General features: G+C 40.5%; 3 protein-coding genes across 5 annotated transcripts in view; 1 reads left to right on the top strand and 2 right to left on the bottom strand.

The window, feature by feature from the left end:
* Positions 1 to 2,856: 2,856 nt before the first annotated feature.
* Positions 2,857 to 19,179, bottom strand: LOC146489851 (uncharacterized). 2 transcript variants are annotated; one of them, XM_085110425.1, is made up of 8 exons: positions 19,028 to 19,179; positions 18,706 to 18,776; positions 15,685 to 15,741; positions 12,865 to 13,875; positions 12,350 to 12,568; positions 5,357 to 5,458; positions 4,238 to 4,396; positions 2,857 to 3,013 (listed from the first exon to the last, which is right to left on the bottom strand). In XM_085110425.1, exons 1-7 carry the CDS (start codon positions 19,065 to 19,067, stop codon positions 4,259 to 4,261), a joined length of 1,638 nt encoding a protein of 545 aa, XP_084966551.1. In that variant the 5' UTR covers positions 19,068 to 19,179; the 3' UTR covers positions 2,857 to 3,013; positions 4,238 to 4,258. The 2 variants fall into 2 exon arrangements, with proteins under 2 accessions (XP_084966551.1, XP_084966623.1); XM_085110497.1 differs by having other exon boundaries at positions 2,882 to 3,013; positions 4,243 to 4,396.
* Positions 6,134 to 11,902, bottom strand: LOC146489852 (uncharacterized). Its single transcript, XM_085110110.1, has one exon. The coding sequence runs from the start codon at positions 11,758 to 11,760 to the stop codon at positions 6,280 to 6,282; it is 5,481 nt and encodes a 1,826-aa protein (XP_084966236.1). The 5' UTR covers positions 11,761 to 11,902; the 3' UTR covers positions 6,134 to 6,279.
* A 204-nt stretch (positions 19,180 to 19,383) lies between the features above and the next one.
* The window catches only part of LOC146489850 (coiled-coil domain-containing protein 87-like), a 34,745-nt gene continuing 29,727 nt past the window's right edge, over positions 19,384 to 24,401 (top strand). For both annotated transcript variants that reach the window (XM_085110257.1, XM_085110207.1), the window contains exons 1-3: positions 19,384 to 19,522; positions 19,657 to 19,726; positions 21,276 to 21,325. In XM_085110257.1, coding sequence (XP_084966383.1) covers positions 19,472 to 19,522; positions 19,657 to 19,726; positions 21,276 to 21,325 — 171 coding nt within the window. In that variant the 5' untranslated portion in view covers positions 19,384 to 19,471. The remainder of the gene's footprint in view (positions 19,523 to 19,656; positions 19,727 to 21,275; positions 21,326 to 24,401) is intronic.

The raw sequence follows: 24,401 nt of genomic DNA, 5'->3' as shown, positions 1-24,401 counted from the left end.
AATGTTCAGCAAAAGGGCGCTAATTCAATGAAAACCTAATTCGTGAAAAGCTCTGCTGGTAGGGTAGGAATTCAACCAGTAAAGATGGCCAATAGCAGTCCGCCTATTTACTTAATCATCTCTTTTATCCATAAAATGAATTATCAAAACTTAAAATAAGAGTTACTTTTAAATCACCAAATCAAATCAACCAAAATGTTTTCGTCATCCCTACCTCACGGTCTTGAATGTTCTGAACGGTAAGAAGGCCGAAAACTAGTCTGGTTTAATCTCCCTGTTTGTTGGGTATCCCAACTGAACTGAGGGCTGTTCGTTCGTTGACTTAAATGATTCCCTGAACATTGAACATCTGGCATTGCACCAATTGTTCTACAAGCAGGAAAGTTTGACCAAAATTTGGTTTACAATGCTACATAGATTATCAAGATTCGTTGGGCGGGCTATTGCCGCACACACAGTAACGATGAAAATTACCGAAATTGTCGTGATAACGGAGCGATTAAATTTTCCTTTATTGTTACACCGTAAATTCGAAAGATGTGTTTAAGCCTCAAGATTGGCGCCGATTATTTTTAGGCCAAAATAGCCTAATCTCAAAGGCTGAAATGCACGCAGAAGCAAAAATGAGTCCCAGAGTCGCCGCGGTTGAAATAATCTTTGATTAAGCGCCAAATTTACCCTGCGAGCAGATGCCCTTCGACTTATCTAGGAAGATCGAAGGGCATGAACTCGCAGGCTACCCCAAATTGATACCAAAATGGCTCTGCAAGGGCTAGAAATATGAGTTAATGACGTTTCTGACGACAGATTCTTGTGAAAGCACACGAACAAAAGTTATGCCGTGTTCACCCCAGTTTAAAACATTGAAATCTCTGTTCATGGCCACATGGTATATTTTGTGGTAAAGTAAAACGCAAACATCTAGAGACAAATAATACAGGTATTGAAATTTTATTCAGGATGATTCTTACCAATACATTTTTGGAAAAGAAGACTGTACTTGAAAACTTGGTGTTCAAGTACATTCGTCCGACATAAATGGGAAAGATTGATAATTAAATAAGGAAAAAAAAGCTAAAATCAAATTATAATATTTAACATTAAAACGTTGCCAGTGTTATTTTTGTTTTATAAAATATTTTCTGTGCCTCTATGGAGTTAACACTAATTTACAATTTGACAAAGAATGCTCTGTCGCAATATAATTATTTAATCAGGCCGATTTTTCACCCCATGCTAATGACACCAGCAAAAAATGGAATCAGCCAACGAGTTGTAGCGTGTAAATTGGCGCATGCACCGGGCGGGCTGAACCAATTCAACCTGCCGGACCGATAATTCGTACGCGTACATTACCATTTAGACTCACAGGTATTGAATCTTACTAACGAGATTAATAAATCGGGTGTGGTACCACGAGCCGTAGCAGAGCATTCCACTGATTATATGAGTTCTTTTCCGGTAAAAAAAAAGTTTCAAGAAATTTTTCTATTTATCGTAGAGAGATAGACAATGAAAATTCAGAGAACTAACAGTCCATAGTTCGACCTTACTAAACCTTATTACAACGCGGATGAAAGTAATTTAAACCGTTATTCTTATTTTATTTTTATTTATTTATTTTATTCTATATTTTTGGAAAATAAAACCACAGATTTACCATCGTCAAATTGTGTGCTAGACTGTGCTATGATTGCTGTATCGTTTATAAAATAAGCGACATTGGGGGCTTTTTAAGCGGAATCAAAGTAAAATAAAAACTCCCAAGAATATGAACACAATGTTGAACTTTGTTTTTCCGTGTTTGCTGATTTGAAGCTATCGAGAACTTTTGAACATTGAAGTTTGATTACTCAGAAATATGAGTGAATCAAAATTCAAGTTTGCAAAAAAGATCTCGAAACCTTCCAATAAATAAATTAAAAAAGTCTACCATCGTGTTCATATTCTTGGGCGTTTTTGCTTCATTTTAATCTGCTTAAAGCCGCGAATATTGTCTTTAGAACGGTTATTTTATAACTGGCACAGCCATTTAAGAGCACAGTCAACAATACAACTAAACAATGAATAATTATCCTGTGATAAACCTATCCGAAATTCACATTTCACAGCGGAAACAAAAGATAATAATCTATTTTCAACGATGGAAAATCCGTTAATAGCATCTCAGCAAAAGATCTTCGTCTTCTTCGTAGACATGTGGTAAACTTGTGGAACAGCTGTGAATACAGTGCCCTGAGGCCTCAATTCCACAACACGAAGCTTGCACTCGAAATTAACGTTAAGAAGGAACAGTATTCATCCCCGAGTGTCCAACGCAAATCACGTTTACATTGGTTTTGCCTTATCACTACACTCAGCACAATGAACCAATCAGAATTCGAAGTAAATATAAGTGAAGACTTCAAGGGAGAGAGAACACTGCGAGCATAGGACAAGTAGTTTGGTTCACTTACAGTCAATCTACGTCACACGTGACCAGTTTTTCAAAACATGATACAGTACTTGGGAAACAATTGTTATTCTTGAAATACTCAATGCTGTAATGCAAAGAAACATTCATAGGTTTATACCGTCAATAAACTAACTGAAGTTTCTACGGGAACTCTGAAATCTCGTTGGCGATATTCAAAACTGACATGTAAATTTCAAAACTCCGTTCAAATTTCAAAAATACTGGTCACGCGTGATGTGGATTGACTGTAAGAGGCACAGTTTTTTTTTTTCTAAAATGCGACAAAGCGTAGTAAAGAATTCAACCAAAGCAAAAGCGAACACACCTTTCTCCGCTAAATTGAAACCCATTTTAAATACATGGCAACATGGATAAAACAACCAATACAGGGCACTAGTAATTAAGGCTATACTCGCCGGTAAGTTTACTGTAATAATAAAATCTATTTATCTAACGGCAGAAATTTTACTACTTCTAAATTATTTCAGAATTTATAGATGGCTGCACAACTTTTTTTTCCCCATAGATAGGTTTTTGTCATCAGTCGGAGAAAGACATCTGAAAAAAAGGGTAACATATTGCTACATTAGAAAAAAACAACAAAAACAGCAACAAAGAATGGATATCACTGTAAAAAGTAACGCAAATAAGTTGCTTTCCTGAAGATAGGTTAAATTAAAATGAAAATACTCCAAAACATATTAGTATGTTTAAAATAGCACTCAGGACAGTTAAACTTCTAGCAGAGAAAATGTATAAACATTTGTATTTTTAAGAGGTAATGGGTTCAATGATAACCAACAACAAGGCAAAAAAAAAAATGGTTGTTTTCTTTCATCTTTTTTTTTTGGGAGGGGGGGGGGGGGCAGAAATAAACAGTGTAGACACTAAAATATTTATTTTGTTATGTTCGACGCAATGTCGTTCTTGACTAAAAACGTTTGTTTTTATAGTATTTTGAAGAGGATTAGTACATCAAGAATGCCATAAAGGCAATGATACACGGTTCGACATCTGTTAAGCAACAAATGTGGAGCCGTGTATCATGTGATGTTGCATGTTGAATCCGGCCACTGAACATGTCGAACGGTGTTGAACGGAATATAACCTGGCTCTATTACGTTCAACAACGTGTCACATGTTGAACGGCAAGAGAAAGCATCAAGCCGTCATAATGGAGGCTACCAGTCTAGGAAGCGCTCAACATTTTTTGATGTTGCAGGGTGTCATTGGCTTAGGGCCTTGTTAGTGATCCTGTATCTGACCTGGGGCCTGTTTCTCAAAAGTCCCGGTAACTTATCGGGCCCGGTAAGTGTTTTTGGTGATAAAGGTTTTTTAGAGGAAGTCAATTTTTGTTAGCTTTGAATACTAAATTTTTAAATCTTATTATTCTGTGAAAACATTGGCCAAGAACCATGTCTGTAATCATTGTGTAATCGGCGAAAAAACATTTAAAAATATACTTATCGGGCCCCGGTAAGTTACCGGGACTTTCGAAAAAAGGGCCCCTGGCCTGTTTTTGTTGAAAGCTAGCTCTCTTGACTAAAACCCAATGATAGTGAGTACAGGATTGACTCGAGATGATTAAAACTATTAAAGGAAGTTATGACGATTCATCCTTTTAGTTGACTTTTCCCTGAAATTGCACCTATTAAACCTCACGAAATAATTATGCCTTTGCCATTTTTCACAAAATTTGCATTCCTACAACAGGAATATGCTATATTATAATAAATTATGTTCTCTACATGTATAGACATTTACATAAGTTACAGAAATTACCTTACAATTTACAAGCAACCCCTATGTAGACGAAAGGGTCATAAGATACTCCAGGGCCTTTTCACTATCATTATCGGCAGCACGCAGACATTCATGAATATTGTCTTCCTTAAATCCATACTCCTTGAAGGTCTTCACCAGCTCAAGGAACTCCAAAGCCTACAAATACACATTAAGAAGTTTAGCAGCTGATTTCTCACCTACATTGCTAAATATGTGATTTGGGTTGCAGCCACACAATTACAATTCAATTCTCATTTAATTGATGGGTGTAATTTATGCCAATTCATGGCATACAAAACTACCCTTGGAAACGGTTAAGGTAAAGTCGCACGTGGCAACAAGCAGCCACCACTGCAGTTTTTGTGGCACAAAAAACCCAGGGCCCAGTTGTTCAAAGGCCGATTAAGCTAATTCTGGATTAACGTGAACTTTGATTCGAGTTTAATTACTAAATCCAATAAAGATTATTGCAAAAGGTTTTTGTCCTTCACTATTGACTTGGACTTTTCTTTACCTTTAGCTTGGCATTGGCCTTTAAACCCACTTGTAACGAGCATGATAAAAACCTCGATTAATTTTTAATCGTGGATTAGCGTTAATTGGTTTTCGAACAACCGGGCCCAGCAGTATTCATTTACTAGCCCCTTTTATTCCAGCATTTTCTTTGCCTTGATTATTAAAGTGTCCGAGTGTATGACCTGCACGCCAAATTAGAGGATAACTGCCCTTGAGTTTCACAAGGCTTCCAAGCCTTTGGAAGAAAATTTGGTATACCAGGTGACTTGGGAAAGTCAAACACCCAGGGTGAGCTATGTAGCAACACAGTGGGCAGCACAGGATGGTGGCAAAATTTCCAGCAACAAGAACATTTTGAGAGGCTTAATTAATGCTCATAAAAAAGCACAGAAAAGTTCTAAAAACATACCTACCATAGACGATGCTGTTAGTATAGGGGCAAATTTCTCAAAAAAGTATGGCTTTCTATGTGCCTATTGGCTGTAGGTTTGCAAGGTGTCATGGTAAAATTTACAGCCACCATCTCTTTCCGCACTGTGGATTGAGCAATTACACATGCTATTAAATTTACTACAGTTGTAAAACAAACAAAATGGCTACCTTAGCTTTTTCAGGGTTGAACACAAGAGCAACTTCCACAGAATCTGGTGAATAGGTTTTGTTTTCACATAATTCTTGTACATTCACAAGAAATTCAATAACCTAGAAGAATCAGAAACGTTAGTAGAGTAAAGGCACTAAAACACTGTTTTGCAAACCACTTCAGGGGTTTGTTAATCTGTGATCAGTCCCCTTTCTCTGCCACAGATCTTGTGTATGGTAAAAACGGTCACATTTTGGACAACTTTTTACTCAGTGGTTGCAAAATAGTACTTAAAATATAACTCTTTGTGACTCACTGTGAGATTTTAATGAGACTTCCATGCAACTTTTTCCCACTGGTCTTTTTGAAACTCTGTATTGAATTAGCATGATAAGACTTCAAAATCCAATTTTAGCATAAGGTTGAATTCCAACAATAATTTGCATACTTTATAAGGTCATGTGACACAGATCAATTTTTTTTATTGATGAAATTAAACTTTGCATACTCTGCTTTTATAAGAACCTACATATGCCAAAACCTTTATATGACAAATGGTAACATTCAGTAGAGAAAGTGTTAAAAAATTCACGTAAACTTCATTCTGACTCGAGAGTTGCTTGTAAATGTGACATCATTGGTAACAAGCTTAATAATTTGTCAATGTTTGTAGAAAATATTCCACTCCACTCAAGAGGACTGTATAACGTTCTTTAATAAACACTCGCAGTTACAATCTCCTTCAATAGTCAGTCGTACAAATCCTTCTATACTCAGTCGAACAAATCCTTCTAGCTTATTATTTGATACCGGTCAAAATCATTCACATGTCAATCAAGTTTACATTACACATTCACTACATTTCATTGTCGCTAATATCCGGTTTCCGACACTCCCCCCACCCTTGACTCACTTTTGAGTCAAGGATGAACCGCTTCGTTTAGTCATGCTCAGAATTCAGTAGCATGTCCTTCGTCTTCCAGGCAGCATCTAGCGCGGCAGCTCGGCGAGGTCTGTCCCGCCTTGTTACTGCAGTACCTCCCTCATTCACTCTCGGTGTGTCTTCCAGTGATGCTGCGCGGACTTCTAAGGGGAATAGCCTTTGTACAGGCCTGCTCATGCGGACCTGTTTCCCCTTTGTGATCACTCTCACACTCGCTCCTCTTACCTCTTCGTCCTTTCCTGCAATGAGGCTTTCTACAACTGCTAGCTTCCAACTACCTCTCTTTGTGCCTTCATTATAAACTGTAACTAAATCTCCTACCTTAGGCGACTTTCGGTTGGAAGAACCTTGCATCTTGTGACACTCTCGTAGATCCGTCAAATACTCTCTCTGCCATCTCTTCCAAAAATGTTGCAACTTCTGGTTCAGATACTTGTATCGCCTTGCACAAGTGCTCTCACTCTCGTCTTCCTCTTCAGTGACTTCCGGCAATGATTGAAGTCTTCTTCCGTAGATCAAGTGTGCGGGAGTTAAAACTTCCCCTTCGGGGTCGTTATACTCGTACGTTAGCGGTCTAGAATTCAGAGTGCCTTCCACTTCCACAAGTACCGTCAGCAACTCATCGAAAGTTAACCTGGCATTACCGATTACCTTCTGAAGACACCTTTTAACGCTCCCAACCATTCGCTCAAAAAATCCACCCCACCATGGGGCCCTCTCCAGGTTAAAACGCCACTCAATTCGTCTGTTCTCCAGTTCTGCTATTATCTCGGGGTGACGGTAGAGAGTTTGCAGTTCTTTCTCTGTCCTTTTGAACGTCTTGGCGTTGTCTGACACAATCAAAGTGGGTGTTCCCATTCTGGCGGTAAATTTCCTCAAACAACGTAGAAAGGTTGTTGCTGAAAGATCCTCCACTAGGTCCAAGTACAAAGCTCTTGTCACACAACACGAAAACAGGGCGATGTATACCTTTCTCATCTGTTTACCTCTAGCCTTCACGTACAATGGCCCGGCGAAATCCACGCCAACCTTAGAAAACGGAGGGGACGGTCTCACCCTAAATTCCGGTAAGCTAGAAACCGGTGGCTGCGCAAACGACGTTCCTTCCAACTTCTTGCATACAACACACTGACTGAGCACCTTCTTCACTAATTGCCTACCTTTTGGTACCCAGAATCTCGAGCGCAATTCCGCCAGCGTTCCTCTCACTCCGCTATGCAAGACTCTCTTGTGGCACTGTTGAATCTGCAGGTACGTTAAGCGATGGTCTTTAGGCAAAATTATCGGCTCTTTCGCGTCTTGAGGCAAATCTGAGTACTCCAAACGCCCTTTGCATCGAAGTACACCATTGCAATCCTCCGACAGTCCAAATGTACCGACCAGTTGCTTGTAGTTGTCGTCTCGTTTCAACTCTTTCTGTGCCACTTTAATCCAGTCATTTTCCACCTCTGTTAACTCTTGTAATGTGAGGGCTTCTCGCTTCCTTTCTTCTTTGGTCTTCTTCTGAACGTTGAAACAAAAGCGTTTAATCCACGCTGTCACTCTCAAAAGCTTTCTTATACAACTGTACCTGTCAATCTGTACAACTCTGTCTAAACCGAGAGGCGTGTCAACTTGTACTGCCAAAACTGCGGCTTTACGTTCTTCCTCACTGCTCTCGGTCGTGGGTTCAATCGCTTTCACTGTCGGCCAACTGTCTTCTTTCTCCTTTAACCACATCGGACCATGCCACCACAACTCACTTTGCTTAAGCTCCAGCGCGGACACTCCCCTCGATCCAATGTCAGCTGGGTTTTCTTCACCCGGACAATGACTCCAATCTCCCTTTTCACTCAGCTTTAGAATCTCATTGACGCGATGTCGGACGAACTGTTTCCATTCCCCACGGTTCATAATCCAATGCAGCGCAGTCATGCTGTCCAGCCACAATCTCGACCGCTTCACTCCAGCCTGGTGAGAAAGCGCCGTCTCCACGTTACTCATAAGCCTCGCCAGCATCATCGCCGACATGAGCTCTAGCCTCGGTATCGACAATTCCTTCAATGGAGCGACTCTCGTCTTCGAAGTCAACATTCTTGTGTATCTTCCAGTACTGGTTAGGTACACCAGGTAAATAACAGCACAGTAAGCTTTCTTGCTTGCGTCCGCAAAGCCATGGAGAGAACAATGCAGTACTTCTTCGCGCAAATGATCCCAAACACATCGGTGGATCGTGATCGTTTGACAATCTAGGAGACTCTTGATCCAACTTTCAACACCTCGCTTGACTTCACCTTGAAGTGGATCGTCCCAACCACTCTTTTGACGACATACATCCTGAAACATAATCTTAACTTTCACTGTAACCGGGCCCATAATTCCCAGTGGGTCAAAGATCCCTGCTAGCAGCCTTAAGGTGTTTCGTTTCGTGGCAGGAAGGCCTTTTGCGCGTTCAGCAATTTCCGTCAAGTCAAAACTGATTACGTCTGCTTCATAGTCCCACGCCAATCCTAACACCTTCTGACCCCTACAGCCTAGCCGCATCCCCACCGATGATTTGGCATAGGTGATGTCTTCTTCACTTACTGAACCACTGTCCACTTTCGCATCGGTTTCTATCCTGGCTCTGACCTGGGAATCGTTGGTTAGCCACTTCCTAAGATTGAAGCCTCCGTCTACCATTCGGTCATTGGTCTTGCAGTACAGCTCTACAACTTCTGCCGACATCGCTCCACCCCCCACAAAATCATCTACATAAAACGAATCTCTCAATTTTTGCACAAATTCTGGGTCACATTCTTCATACTTGTTAAGGTGATGTCTAATTGTGGCGTTAAGCAGAAATGGCGATGCGTTAACTCCAAATACAACACGACAAAACCGGTATATGACAATTCGAGACAAATCGGGAGGTTTTTCCATCCACAGAAAACGCAAACAATCTCGATCCTGCACATCGACTTCAACATTCAAAAACGCCTTTTCTATGTCCCCGACAAGTACCACTCTATTCTCCCTGAATCGCAACAATATATTGAACAGCAAAGGATTCAGCGAGGGCCCAACATGCAAGCAATCATTCAAGGACGTACCTACCTTACCTTCCCTCGACGACGCGTCGTACACAACCCGCACCTTCGTGGTTGTTGACTCCTTACGAATTACGGCTTGGTGTGGCAAGTAATGAACTTTAGGCGCCTTCTCCAGCTCTACCACCCTCTCTATTATCCCAGCCTCTAGTTGATCTTGAATTATCGACGCATACTCCATCAACACTTCCGGTTCCTTTTCCAGTCTAGCGACTTGGGTCTTGAGGCGGCGCAAGCTCGTAGCGTAGTTGCTTGGGAGTTCTGGGTGCCCCTCCTTCCATGGCAATCTAACGGAATACCTGTTCCCTGTAAATGACACACTGTTTACAAACGCCTCGTGTACTTCGTCTTCAGACTCAACGATGCCTAGTGTTTCCATATCCCACAGCTTATGGACGTCACTCTCTAAATTTAGGCGTTCTTCGCGAGCACTTCCGATCAGATTAACTTGCACCGAACGGGCTTCACTCTCATTCCCCGAGCTCTTCATGGGACCTGACAGTACCCACCCTAATTCCGTTTCCACGGCAACAGGCTCGTCTGGTTTGCCCCTGATTGTGCACCCTTTCTGGAAGCTCCACAAGTAATCCGCGCCAATCAATACATCGATAAACATTTCTTCCGTTCCCTTACTCACGTCTGAAAACCACAGGCCCTTAAGGTGGGGGTATTCATATTTTGCAATCTCTACGTGGCTGTTTTGAATTGTTGAAATTTCAGGCACTACATAGGCTTCTATCTCAATAACTTTCTGACTCCCTAAAGCACTCACCTTCATGTGTACAACATCTCTTAGCTGCGTATCTCGGGCGGTTTGTCCAAACGTGCTAATCCCGAGCCAATCTTGGCGAATCACTCTGAGCTGCGCGTGCTGAGCCACTCTGGCGGTCACGAAGGAGCGATGACTACCTGCATCGAACAAAACCCTAACCTTCCGCGGTTCTCCCTCCCCGCTAACAGCAGCGCATGCTGTTTGTAAGGCTACGCGCCCACCCGTACCCACGTGCAAGCTACTAGGACTAGCGGTAATTGGACGCGCAACTGGCGCAACTTCGCATACAGAAATGTGGTGATTTCGGCCACAATTATTACACAACTCCATAGATTTACAGTCTCTCACACGATGCCCTTTCCTCAAACACTTAAAACATCTAGCGAATTTGTATAGAATGTCCTTACGTTTGTTTACATCAACTACTTTAGGACAGTGTTCATGGGCGTGTTTACCCAGGCAAAAGGCACAATTATCCGTCTCCTGTCTCGTATGCAAGGTAGTATTCGTCGAGGTTCCTCTCATTCTGCTGTCCCTGCTCCTGAATGCACTCTGTTTCTGGTCCGGAGATCCAGCACTCGCGGTCACCACGTGGTCATGGTCTTCTCTTAGTTCCAGTTCGTTCAAAAATGCGGTCAGCATTTCCTCCATGGACCAGCTTAGGAAATCCGTGCCCCGCGTGATAGTCAGTCGAAAGGCCTCGGGTAATTTGTGCAGTACGGCCGGTACAACCACTGCTGAGTAGGTATTTTCATTTACGCTGAGAGCCTTTAGTCCTCGGAAATGTGTTTCACAACTATCATATAACTTTCTCAACCGCGGGGTGTCCTTGTCGTTAAAAACGTGTGGCAAATTGAGCAGATCATTTACGTGCGCTCTCTGAATGGCAGTTTCTTTCCCATATCGTTTCTTTAAAACCTCCACGGCCGCGGTGTAGTTCGCTGAAGTGAGGGAGAACCCAGCGATTGTCGATCTCGCCGGTTCGACAACTAAACTCCGCAGGTATGCGAACTTATCTACCGCTGCGAGGCTTTCATTTTTGTCGATGGCGCTTTCGAAGGAATCCCAAAACTCCTGCCATTCTTGTATTCTCCCGCTAAACTTCTTTACTTCCAGTTTAGGCAATTTGGCTGTTTTCTTAGGCGGCGGCGAACTAGCGGGAAATTGTGATGTCGACGCGTAAAACCCAGGGAAAACATTCTGACCTTCAGTTGGCATCTGTTGTTGAATTGGGGGCGGTGGCGACAATTGTTTCAATGCATCTTCCATTCTGTCCACGATTCTGTTCAAATCAGTTCGCACAGAATCACTCCCTTCAATCTCCATTTCCATGCGCCCCTCTACTTCGTCATCGTCGCAACTCGCCATCAGATCAATAATTTCTTCGTCCAGTTTCTTTAGTGATTCAATCTTTTGTTGAATTGTTTGAATGTTATCTTTCAAATAAAACGCGTCCACAGAGACAGTTCCATCTGCTAATCGTTCGCCGATACGGTTACGGAGTTTCGTAGCCGCTCCTCTCAAGGATCCTCTAATTTTTATTTTCTTTGCAAGACTAACCTCGATTGCTTTGTTACTATTCTCTGTACCGGCAGCTGTACTAGCTGTCGGCGGCACCGTCCCATCAGTATTCTCCATTGCGTTGCGTTTCTTCGACTTTCTAGCGTTCTCTCGTCCAAAATCTGGCCATATCCGGCTCGAAGGACCACTGTGTAGAAAATATTCCACTCCACTCAAGAGGACTGTATAACGTTCTTTAATAAACACTCGCAGTTACAATCTCCTTCAATAGTCAGTCGTACAAATCCTTCTATACTCAGTCGAACAAATCCTTCTAGCTTATTATTTGATACCGGTCAAAATCATTCACATGTCAATCAAGTTTACATTACACATTCACTACATTTCATTGTCGCTAATATCCGGTTTCCGACAATGTTGTACATACTGTATTGATTGTACATACTGTATTGCATTTACTGTGACATCAAATTGAAGTTAAAACCGTTCAAAATCTGAACAAAAAGCACTTACTGTCGCTAGCTTTCCAGTTAAAGAAATAGACAGGTCTTATGCCCTAAACCACGTCACCAAGTAATACTTTGAACTGACAATGCCACAGGAAACAACAATTATTGAAAAACTACTCATCACCCTTTGGAATCTAACCAAGCCACATTGCATGCTTGTTTGCCTATAACCATACTACATGAATGTTCCCCCTTACCTCTTTGTCTTTTGTGCCAAGTCTCTGTACAGCCCTAGCTACACGAGGGGTTGGAAAGCCCATCCCCACAAACTTCTTGACAAAAGATGCTTCTGTTTCATTTAAAATAGGTGAGGGATCTGGGAGGGAAGATTGATATGAAGCTGATTGTCTGCTATTGGGTTCTTCAGAGGATGTTCCAATAGGCGGTAAAGGAGAAGGATAGCGTCCCCCTATATTCTGAAAGTAAAGAAAAACACTTAGCCACAAGAACACGCCTACAACAGAATGTTAATAACTGGAAACACCAGGAGAAACAAAATACTACATGTTAGAGCATTTTTTGTTGGACAACCTTCTCCTACAATTCTTGATGTTTCTGAAAGTTCTCAAATTGCACGAGCCTTTCGAGAACTTTCAAAATGTCACATGTACTTTAACACAACTTGCACTCAAACCTGTGTGATCTGCTAGATGCATGATGACAGCTAGACTAAAATATTGATTCAGGCTATTCCAGCTCATCAGCTACCCACCTGATGATCAGGCGATCTCGGCACATTCCACTGTTGATCTCTTAAACTAGGTACATAAGAAGGTGGACTATATGGTCTACTTTGGGTATCGGCATCCTGTTTGTCTGTGGTTAGCTCTGGTCCTTGAGGAGTACCCACAGTATTTGGAAAACTATAAACTCCTCCACTGAGAGAATTCCTACTTGCACTAGAATGTGTTGGGATTGGAAAAGACTGCTGTCCTTGTGATTGTTGAGGTATTGTAGAAGGAAAACTTTGCCCAATTGGCGGCAACAGTCCTCCTCTTGACAAAGGTCTATTCTCCAAATTTAAGCCTGTACTTGGTAAAGAATTATCATGAACAGAACCACTATTGGTCAAAAGACTACCAGCTGCTGGAGTGGCTAAAGATGTTCTTGATTCTCCAATATCCACAAGCAGGGTACTGGCCTCTGTACCAGAATTGCTTGTAGTCAAGTTTGTATAATCTGGAAGACCACTCACAGGTGCTGGATTTCTGTCTGCTCTCCTTAGACCAGAAATGTCAACCAATGAATTCCCTGACGAAGAAAAACTGTTTGTAGGAAGATTTATACTACTCCCACTTGTATTTGTCGAAGGGACATTTGGCGTACTATCATATGAGTTGGATGAAGTTTCTGTACTGGCTGCTGGTAATGCATTAGGTTGAAGGACATTCTTCAGTTCATCCATATCATTTATTGTCTGTAACTCTACAAGCTCAAATGGAGTTGATGTATCACCTTCAAAGTCTGAAATGTCAAAAGCATTTTTGCCTTTTCCCCCGAAGCTGTCTTTTTTCTTATGTCCTGTACCAGACGCCACAACTGGTTGAAGAATTTCACTCCCAACGTTTGAAAATACAGAGTTTTGAGTCATAGGAGTACATGTAGTCTCTTCAGAGGTACTTGTAGCTTGTGGTTTATCCGAGGAACTTGCTGACTGTTCCTGTTTTGAAGCCCTTAGTGCATCAGCATTTGAAACAACATCTTTTTCAAGGCTGAAGTCATACTAATTTAAAAAAATAAAAATATTAACCACTGTAGTTGGTGACTTAAAAAAGAACTTGTGCATTGCTAACACCATACAGTGCATGCACAAGTGCAGTGTAGTTTATTTTACTATACTAAATAAAAGACAAAGATTAGTGTTGACTCACTTTGCTTCTCCCCAGTATAGAGAACTCATCATAACTGACATTACAATGCCCATAGGTGGGTATCCATAATCACATAAATTGTACATGTGTACAGATGAAAGTTTAACTGGCTTTACTAGTAAGTAAATTAATTAAGAAACAATACACGACTTTTTATACCTTGAATGCTGTTTTACATTACATTTACACAAGCCTGCTCTCGTACTTCCCCTCATTTACCCTTTACATTTGTAAGGCCAGTTAAATTTAAATTTGTCCACACATTTACATACATACATGTATGTACAGCAAAACATCCTAACCCAAAAGGTGGTTGTTGGCCAACAGAAGAGGATGACTACAGTACTGTGCAAAAGTAATGAGAGCGAATTTCAAGACATTTTGCCACTTTTCGACGAAAACCGGCCAATTTTTTAACAAAAGAAATATCGCCGAACTTTCAACAAATTTTTGAAAGAGATATCGTCTCAAGAGTTTCGAAATTTCAAAATTGTATGCAAACGTTCCAGCAAAAATTCAAATGCCAATTCGGGAAGATTGCAAGTAAGAATTGTCTGGGACGCCATCTAGCCAAAATTTTCAGTTAGAAATTTCGGAAATTTTCTGTGTCAAATAGAAAGGCTCTTTTTCAGTTGTTCCACAAATGGAATGGTAACTTCCATTCCACTCGGTTGAAAAAGTGGAGTACCTCCAAAGATCGTTCATTTGTTCCAAAAAATTTCTGTTCCCTGCAAACCGTTAGCATTTCAACCCTAAAACTGAACATTTTGCCTAAATGGAACTTAAATGGGAAGTATCATGTGAATTTGATGTCATTTCAACCCCCCAAAAATGATTGTCTGTCAACAGAAACAAAAAGTATATTGACTGTCTAGTTTTGTTGTTAATTATCATCTCACTGCAATAAAACTGTTGATTAGTTTTTCAGGCCAGACACAGAGTAGATAGAAATGGATTGAAACTTGAAAAAATAATGTTAGGCTAATGTTTTTCACGTTCTTGCATTTTTGTTTCCAAAATGCGCTAGAACAGATGGCGAGTTGTCCTTTCAAGAATTGACTTAATTTCTTTCCTCTCTTTGTTCCAGAATTATTTTGTGGCTAAGTGAAGACCTTATTTCACCATTTTAAACAAAAGAGCTTAGAAACCCCATGACACTTCCCCTTTAAGCACCCCAGGTCTTATACAATCTTTTCACTGCAAGCAGGCTCCTTTTCAGTGCTATGATAACATACAATTTGTATTTGGGGGACAACCACAAACAACATATTGGAACATCAAATTTACAGCTGCTGTAGCATGTCAAACATGGCACACAAGTTTCACCAAGGTTATCTTTCTATTACAAAGAAGTTGTATTCATGATTGAACAGCTGTTGCAAACATGATCAATTTATGAAATATTATTCTGTACTCTACACCTGAAAACACAACAGTACAAATTCGATCTGCTATTCAAGTAACTCATAAAAAAGTTTCATATCTCAAAATAATAATTATACCCTTCCAATTTATCAGTAATCCTTAAAGTTCTGTGTGAGACATTCAAACACTTGTGCCCTCTTTCATAAAAAATGAACCGATAAAATTTCTGAAGGGAGCCAACTGGGTCCTTGAGTATAAAAGCCTGATAAAGCATATGATTATAGTATTGTACCTACCAATAAGCTAAGAGCAGCAGAAGGATCTTTTTGCTGCCATCCAACAGGCAACGTCACCTAAAAATCATACCAAACATAACATCCTCATTTCCTCAAGCCAAGCTATTATTTTACTTCAATTTACATAATTTTAGCACATAAAGAAAAAAATGCTATTACATATGTTGGGCTTTTAGTCACAAATTGGAAGGCATAACTCTTGCATGATTTCAGAATAGGACATGAAAACTCCTACAATGTAACTATAAGCTTTTTTTAGTTTTATTTTCTTTTTTTGTTGGGGGGAGGGGAGGGTGAATTTTTTTTTTGGTTCAGTACAGAACAGAACTTCATTCACCCAATTTAAAATTCAGTAGGTACACCACGAAAGAAGATCTTACCAAAGCTCTTCTCAGATTTCCAAAGAAGATTATTATTTTATTGATATTATATTAAAAATAATAATAATAATAATAATAATAATAATAATAATAATAATAATAATAATAATAACAATAATAATAACTAATTTATTTCAGGCACATTACATTAAAATCTCAATGCTCTTACAATGTACATCAATTTAAGAAATACAATATCAATAAAAGCAAATTTGACAATTTAAGTAGATAAAATAAATTAATAACAATATAGACATTGACAAGATACTAAAGTTCATTATAAAAGAAAAATATTTTGAGCCTAACTTTAAAGTCTCAATTGATGGGGCGCTCCGCACATCAATTAAGTTAATATTATCATACAGTATCATATTTAAATTAATAATTTATTTTATTAAATCAGCATACTGATTGTATGCTGGACAGGCAAATGTGACGATCATAATATTAAATTACAATCAATGGAACTTTTGACAGTAATATACTGCACCCTAAAATATTTTCAATTTTACAATTTTATCTTTGTGCAGTTTATGTCTATGGTATGTGCGGGAAAAAAAGATCTTAGCAATGTTCGGCTGCTGGAATCCAAAGAGAAACTTGGGGGTAACCCTGCAATTGTCAGAGATGATCAAGCAACAACAATTCTAAAAGGTTTAAATACAGGACAATATATGGCATTTTCTTTCCAAATTAAAGTTCAATTTGCACTGAAAAATGCGTGGCTACCCCCCATTTTTTTTTTTTTTTTTGGGATTCCAACACCTCTTCTCAATATCTGCTTTTTCCGGCGTAATCATAACGTGCTGTGCAGAACGTATGTCCATAGCAAAAGGAGGCACCATTCTTGAGAATGCCTGTTGGATGCTCTAAACACTGACAACAGTCAATCATTTAAATAAAGTGAGCAGAAGATGCCCTCTAAAAGATTTGTATCAGCTGTATTTTTCATTTGGGTTGACTACATCTAACATGTACCAGCGGGAATTGTTTACCAAGGGAAATGAAAATAGAGCCTGATCACAGGCCTGTTATCAGGAACCACACAATCCTGATCCCAGTTCTAATAAGGCAAAAAAAACTGATCCTGGTAGGTTGGGAAATAAGCCCAAAACAGAAAACACTGATCACAACCCCAGTGAACTTTCCCATGGCTGAAGTGGGATAGCGAGGTTGAAGATGGGTGTCTTTTTCTTTTCTTATCTGCTCAGTGAAAGGATAAAATAAAAAACTAAATAAATAAATTTAATTTAAAATATTGATCTTTGTTCATAATAAATATTATATACCACTTAATTAACCGAGAGTGAGGTCATGACAGGGTAATCTCAGATCGAGGCAATACATCAAGGCCGAGGTCTGAGATTTCCCTGTAATGACCGAATGGACGAGGTTAATAAGTTATTTATTATATAGCCATTTTAGCGCTATTCTTAAAAGAATACAATAAACACACCGGAAGTAATTTTCCGCATCCGCTTGCGCGAGCAAGAGGTCATTTAAGGTCGTGTTTACTGAACTGAAACGAACCTGGCGATGCGATCGAAACCACAAGACACAGTTTCTTTGACAATGAGACAATATTTGTCTTTATTACGTCAAGATCTAGGGCAAATTTAACCACTTAAACTTCAAAAAAACACACTGACCTGTGTTTACAAGTGTTTGACCCTAATTTTAGAAGCTATAGCAAAGATGGGCCCAGTTTGCGATTGAATTTTGAACATGTGGGGAGAACTTGCAGTGATTTCAGTGACACTCGTGATGAATATTAATCTTCATCGTCGCTCCCAATAACATAACGGAATCAGACAGAAATCTCTGGATACTTCTCTACAGTCCCGTCAAAGTACTTGGCTCGTACTCCTCACCATTGGTTTTCCTTACGTCTTTAAAGAACTTGCCCAGGAGGTGATCAAGTTCTTTCAGTGGTAAGTCCAAAATCTGAACATTTGTCTTGTTTATCTCGCCAAGAAAACGGTAAAAACACTTCATGTCACTTGACGTTTTTTTTTTTTTTTCACAGTGTTTTCACTTTTCTGTTCTCTCCTCTTGCCTGTTACCGAAATTTTTGTCTTCGTGAGTGATAACTTTGCTCATGTTGTTTTTCTCACTTTTGCCCTGTTCTTCGTCCTTTGGAAAATAAAACTCGCTCTCGCTATGGCTCTCTTTGTCGCTCATACTAATGAAGTATCTCTATACTAGTTTTTCTTCACACTTCAGCACTTTGTTCATAGTTTTTGTTGTTTTCGCCCACGTGCTCGTAGCTTTTACTCACAACTCAAAAGAGCTGTTGAGCCGAGAAAAATTTTCATAATTCCCGGTCATTACAAGAAAATCTTGCCCGCTCAGCAGCCAGTCAGAGCGCGCGTACTATCGTAGTCATATAATAAAAACAGATGAAGGACGTCATTAATGACATACATGTAGCTTGCTGGATACGTACATGTATATATTAAATAAAGCTAACATGAGAAGCTGTAAGTTAAGCTTACGTTTACTGTACAATGTAAAATTATATGCAGCTTACATGTACATGTCAGAGCGAAATTTATTACTTGTTTACTACAGGCAGGCCGAAGCATCCCCGTATCCTGTATCAGAGTTAACGCTACCCATTAAAGCTTAAGCTTAAGCTTACCTTTTTCGGAGGCCTAAACTTCTCTCCAATTTTAACTTCTACTCCTTGCAGCGAATGAAATTCAGCATGATCTAGAACAAGAGGCATTCTACATGAACGGGCAACAAGACTACATCCCACACGTATATGCAATAAGGACTATTTATCTATAGTATCACTGCCCTGTCTACAACTATGTGAAGAATCTCTCGATAGCGAAAAAAGGCGATGCAATCAGCTTTCAGTGATGCAAGATTTCTACCTAAGCTTACCTTTGTTATCAAAGAAAAGGAATGTGTTTTACATTGGAAGCACGGGAGAAATAAAGAAGGAGTGTACTTACGACTTCCACTCTTTCGAAATGTCTTTTGAAATGAAGCCATGGCGAGCTTACGTCAAACTAACAAGAAAGGCCTATCAATCTTGTCCGCCATATTGAACCTTTCCGGTGATGATGTCACTGCGCTTGCTCGAGCCTGCGTTGTTTTGCTCTGGTATTTTCAAAATTATGAAATGGCTATTTCAAGAACATGTTTACGTTAACGATAATTTTATTTTATCTTGGAATATTGTTCAAAGCAAGCTAAATAATTGAGGTTAGAAAGCTAAATCTCCCCCGTTCACTGCTTCAATCCCTTATTTTCTACCCCTCCCCCACTTAGTGACTCATATTTACACGCAACACCTGCCGTACCCGGCTGAGTCTTTACTTGCTCGCTTGCTGTTGCCATAGTGAGCGAGGGTCGCCATCTTGGAAATAAAAAGTCATGATTAGAAACTTATTGCAATGTCGAAGGCAGAAAGACTCTATCAGCTTGAAAGACCACCGTTTACTTCTGTGAGTTTAATAATTTGATTTTGGGATTAAGGTCTTAATGCAGATTTTGACTCCAGTTTGCTTGTTCCATCGAAAGCTTGAGTTAAAACGCAATACAATCTGATCTATGAAGTTCCTTGGTTTCTTATGAACAGAGAGAATTTCACGCCAAGTTCACTAATCTTGCGGGTCCTTTGAGTCTTTTTGAACCGGAAGACAACACAGGTAGGTGATAAGACTGTAATGCGTGATTATTAGTGACGGCGCTGTATAAGCTGAGCTGAAGGAATCGCAGTACAAGCTTAGTACAATTTAGGAACCTCACATTAACTCAGATTGGCTGGTGAGGTGTCCTTAGATAGCTGTTTGGTGGAGGGCTATATTGTTTACTGGAGAAGTACTTACGCTTGAAAGCGTAGACAGTCACATCAATCATTGTTCATCACTATCATAAACACTGGAATCTTTGTAAGGGACAAGGAGCTTACTCAAAGTTTCATAAGGAGGGCATGTGGTTCCTGAGGCTCAGTCCTTTATCCTTGCACATAATAACTTTACTAGAATGGTAGCCCCTTGCTAATACTTCAAAGATCAGAGGAATATCCCATGCATTATTAGTACATGTGTACCAATCTGCCCCAGGGGCCCCACTCACATATTTTAATGACGGGGGGGTCCGAAGGAATTTTTTGGGTCTGACATTTTGGCCAAAAGGGATTTTTTTGGGTCTATGAAAGACGTCAGGATTTTTTGGGGTCGCGAAAACAACACAGGGAGTTTTTTGGGTATTGCATTTTTCATCAGCTCAAATCAACAATAACATAAGCGCAAATTACTGCTTGTGCGGTATTACGGGATATTTCTGAGATTGTAATCTATTTGTATTTGTTTTTGTATAGTTTTGTCTTTGACCAAAACCAAAGTTGAAGTTAGCATGTTTTAGCTTTCCAGAAGATAAATAATAAAATTTGCTGATGCAAAAACACTGAGGGAATTTTTTTGGGTATGCTAAAAAATTAAAAAGTAGGGATTTTTTTGGGTAGGCAAATTCTGAAGTTGGGATTTTTTTGGGTATAAAATATGAACCTAGGTCAGATCCCCCCCCCCCCCCCCCCGTCATTAAAATATGTGAGTGGGGCCCCTAGGCAATCTGCAGAGTAATACTCGATGAGATCTTGCACATGCAAAGGCATTATACTGGCGTGCACTGCATGCAGTATGATCTTTGAAGTTATCCACTGTAGAATGCTACACTACAGTTATTAATAACACCTAAATAGTCCCAGGCCTGCAGGTTGGAGATCTTTATGTCCAATCTGTACATCTGTACAAATCCAGAAATTATAACTGTTAATGAAGAAGTTGTCTAAATCATTAACTCCTTCCTTCCTTCCATGCTTGTCTGTTGTCATCATAATTTTTGAATTTCTATATGCTATATTTCTTATAAAATTTTTTCATGTAGGACTGTACATTGTAGTTATTCTTTTTCAGTACATACTTAAGTCAAAGTGGAAAGAAACATTCTGAGAACAGTATAGGACTTATTAAGTTAATTTGGCAACATAATGGAAAATTTAGCTTAGCTTTTTCCTCAAATTTCTTTGGAATGTCATTGTATGGAACTTTTTGTTAATTAATGCATGAAGTGGTTTGACAGATAATTCACAAGACAATAAGCTGCCTCTAGATCTGAGTTTGAGACTGCAAACTCAGGCAAATTTGTTAACTTTAACCACTATAATTGCACAATTGATCTCTTCTTTTTCTCAAGATCTTGGCAATGAAAACCCTGAAGTTGAAAGACCACTGACTCCAATTGAGGTAATTAATGCCTTAAGAGGGTACAAAGATAATAATGGAAAAGGGTGGGCATGTGCAATTCCTTACATGTATTTTTTAACACAGTCTGTGTATTGACTTATTCCTTTATTTAAATATATCCTAGACCAAAAAGGATCGCTACCCCCCCCCCCAAAAAAAAGAAAGCTAACCAAATGAAACTACAGAAAAATTAAACTCAACAGCTACAGTTGTAATTATGTCTTTCATATACCTGCCAACTTTTTCTGAGTCAAATGCGCGAGTTTTTCATCTCATCATCCCAGCCACTTCTGAAGATTTCCTACGATTTTCTGATAGACTTCTGAAAGTTGCCAAAAATGTGCGAAGATGTTCTGACAACCCTTGAACACTTCCAACTCGAACGGATTGAAGACGTTTGAAAGCTTTTGCGATTGTTATACACTGTAAAGAGTGTATTGTGATACAGTTAGGACACAAAGTCAACGTAAGCACCTTTTTGAGGGAAATTGAATTGAATTTTTGTTTTTAATGATGTGTTAAAGAACAACTCTTCCAGATTTGTGAGTCAGGCGTAAGGAATTGTCCTTGATGTGTGAGATCGATGTCTTTAAAGTCCACAGGCATGAGACTCAAGCAAATTGCGTTAGAGTTGGCACGTATACTTTCATACACATATTGTACCAACAAGGCTATTTTACTATATTAAGCAATTCCAAATCTCAAACAAACGAATGTAAGTTCATTTAAATTTCTTCAGTCAGTTTGACTACCCATCACTATCCTGAACCCTCTAAGGTAAAGAGACGAAGAAGTCCTTTCTGTTTTTTTTTTAAACCAGCTGAAAATATGGTCAGTGTAAAACACAGACTGTAGACTGCAGACCTGGGGTAAAATACAGACCAGGGGTACCATGCAGACTGCAGACCTGGGGTAAAATACAGACCAGGAGTAACATGCAGACTGCAGATCAGGGGTAAAATAGAGGCCAGGGGTAACATGCAGGCTGTAGACCTGGGGTAAAATACAGACCAGGGGTAACATGCAGACTGTGACCTGGGGTAAAATACAGACCAGGGGTAACATGCAGACTGTAGACCTGGGGTAAAATACAGACCAGGGGTAACATGCAGACTGCAGACCTGGGGTAAAATACAGACCAGGAGTAACATGCAGACTGCAGATCAGGGGTAAAATAGAGGCCAGGGGTAACATGCAGGCTGTAGACCTGGGGTAAAATACAGACCAGGGGTAACATGCAGACTGTGACCTGGGGTAAAATACAGACCAGGGGTAACATGCAGACTGTAGACCTGGGGTAAAATACAGACCAGGGGTAACATGCAGACTGCAGACCTGGGGTAAAATACAGACCAGGGGTACCATGCAGACTGCAGACCTGGGGTCAAATAAAGACCAGGGGTACCATGCAGACTACAGACCTGGGGTAAAATACAGACCAGGGGTAACATGCAGACTGCAGACCGGGGGTAAAATACAGACCAGGGGTAACATGCAGACTGCAGACCGGGGGTAAAATAGAGACCAGGGGTACCATGCAGACTGCAGACCTGGGGTAAAATACAGACCAGGGGTACCATGCAGACTGCAGACCTGGGGTAAAATACAGACCAGGGCTTACATGCAGACTGCAGACCTGGGGTAAAATACAGACCAGGGGTACCATGCAGACTGCAGACCTGGGGTAAAATACAGACCAGGGGTAACATGCAGACTGCAGACCTGGGGTAAAATACAGACCAGGGCTTACATGCAGACTGCAGACCTGGGGTAAAATACAGACCAGGGGTAACATGCAGACTGCAGACCTGGGGTAAAATACAGACCAGGGGTAACATGCAGACTGCAGACCAGGGGTAAAATACAGACCAGGGGTACCATGCAGACTGCAGACCTGGGGTCAAATAAAGACCAGGGGTACCATGCAGACTGCAGACCTGGGGTAAAATACAGACCAGGGCTTACATGCAGACTGCAGACCTGGGGTAAAATACAGACCAGGGGTAACTTGCAGACTGCAGACCAGGGGTAAAATACAGACCAGGGGTAACATGCAGACTGCAGACCTGGGGTAAAATACAGACCAGGGGTAACATGCAGACTGCAGACCTGGGGTAAAATACAGACCAGGGGTACCATGCAGACTGCAGACCTGGGGTAAAATACAGACCAGGGCTTACATGCAGACTGCAGACCTGGGGTAAAATACAGACCAGGGGTAACATGCAGACTGCAGACCAGGGGTAAAATACAGACCAGGGGTACCATGCAGACTGCAGACCTGGGGTAAAATACAGACCAGGGCTTACATGCAGACTGCAGACCTGGGGTTAAATACAGACCAGGGGTAACATGCAGACTGCAGACCAGGGGTAAAATACAGACCAGGGGTAACATGCAGACTGTAGACCAGGGGTAAAATAGAGACCAGGGGTACCATGCAGACTGCAGACCTGGGGTAAAATACAGACCAGGGGTAAAATGCAGACTGCAGACCTGGGGTAAAATACAGACCAGGGGTAACATGCAGACTGCAGACCTAGGGTAAAATACAGACCAGGGGTAACATGCAGGCTGTAGACCTAGGGTAAAATACAGACTGGGGGTACCATGCAGACTGCAGACTAGGGGTACAGCTCTAAGATGCAGACTGCAGACCTGGGATAAAATACAGACCAGGGCTAACATGCAGAATGCAGACTAGGGGTACAGCTGTAATGTGCAGACTGCAGACCAAGGGTAAAATACAGACCAGGGCTAACATGCAGACTGCAGACTAGGGGTGTAGCTTTAAGATGCAGACTGTAGAGCTGGGGTAAAATACAGACCAGGGCTAACATGCAGACTACAAGACCAAGGGTAAAATACAGACCAGGGGTAACATGTAGTGGTTAGTCTGACTTTTATACCTGGTCTGCAGTTTTTTACTCTGCATTTTGCCCCTAGTCTGCATTTTACACCTGGTCTGCAGTCAATCCCTAATCCACAGCCAACATTTTACACTGACCAATTGTACATGTAGGAGAATGCTGAAATATCCCTGTTATTACTACATGGTCTTTTTTGTGTTTCTATG

The sequence above is a fragment of the Pavona decussata genome, unplaced genomic scaffold (assembly GCF_977016875.1).
Source record: "Pavona decussata unplaced genomic scaffold, jaPavDecu1.1 SCAFFOLD_2, whole genome shotgun sequence".
Taxonomy (NCBI): Eukaryota; Metazoa; Cnidaria; class Anthozoa; order Scleractinia; family Agariciidae; genus Pavona; species Pavona decussata.
The sequence above is the reverse complement of the archived record's forward strand: the minus strand, read 5'-3'. Positions and strand labels throughout refer to the sequence as shown.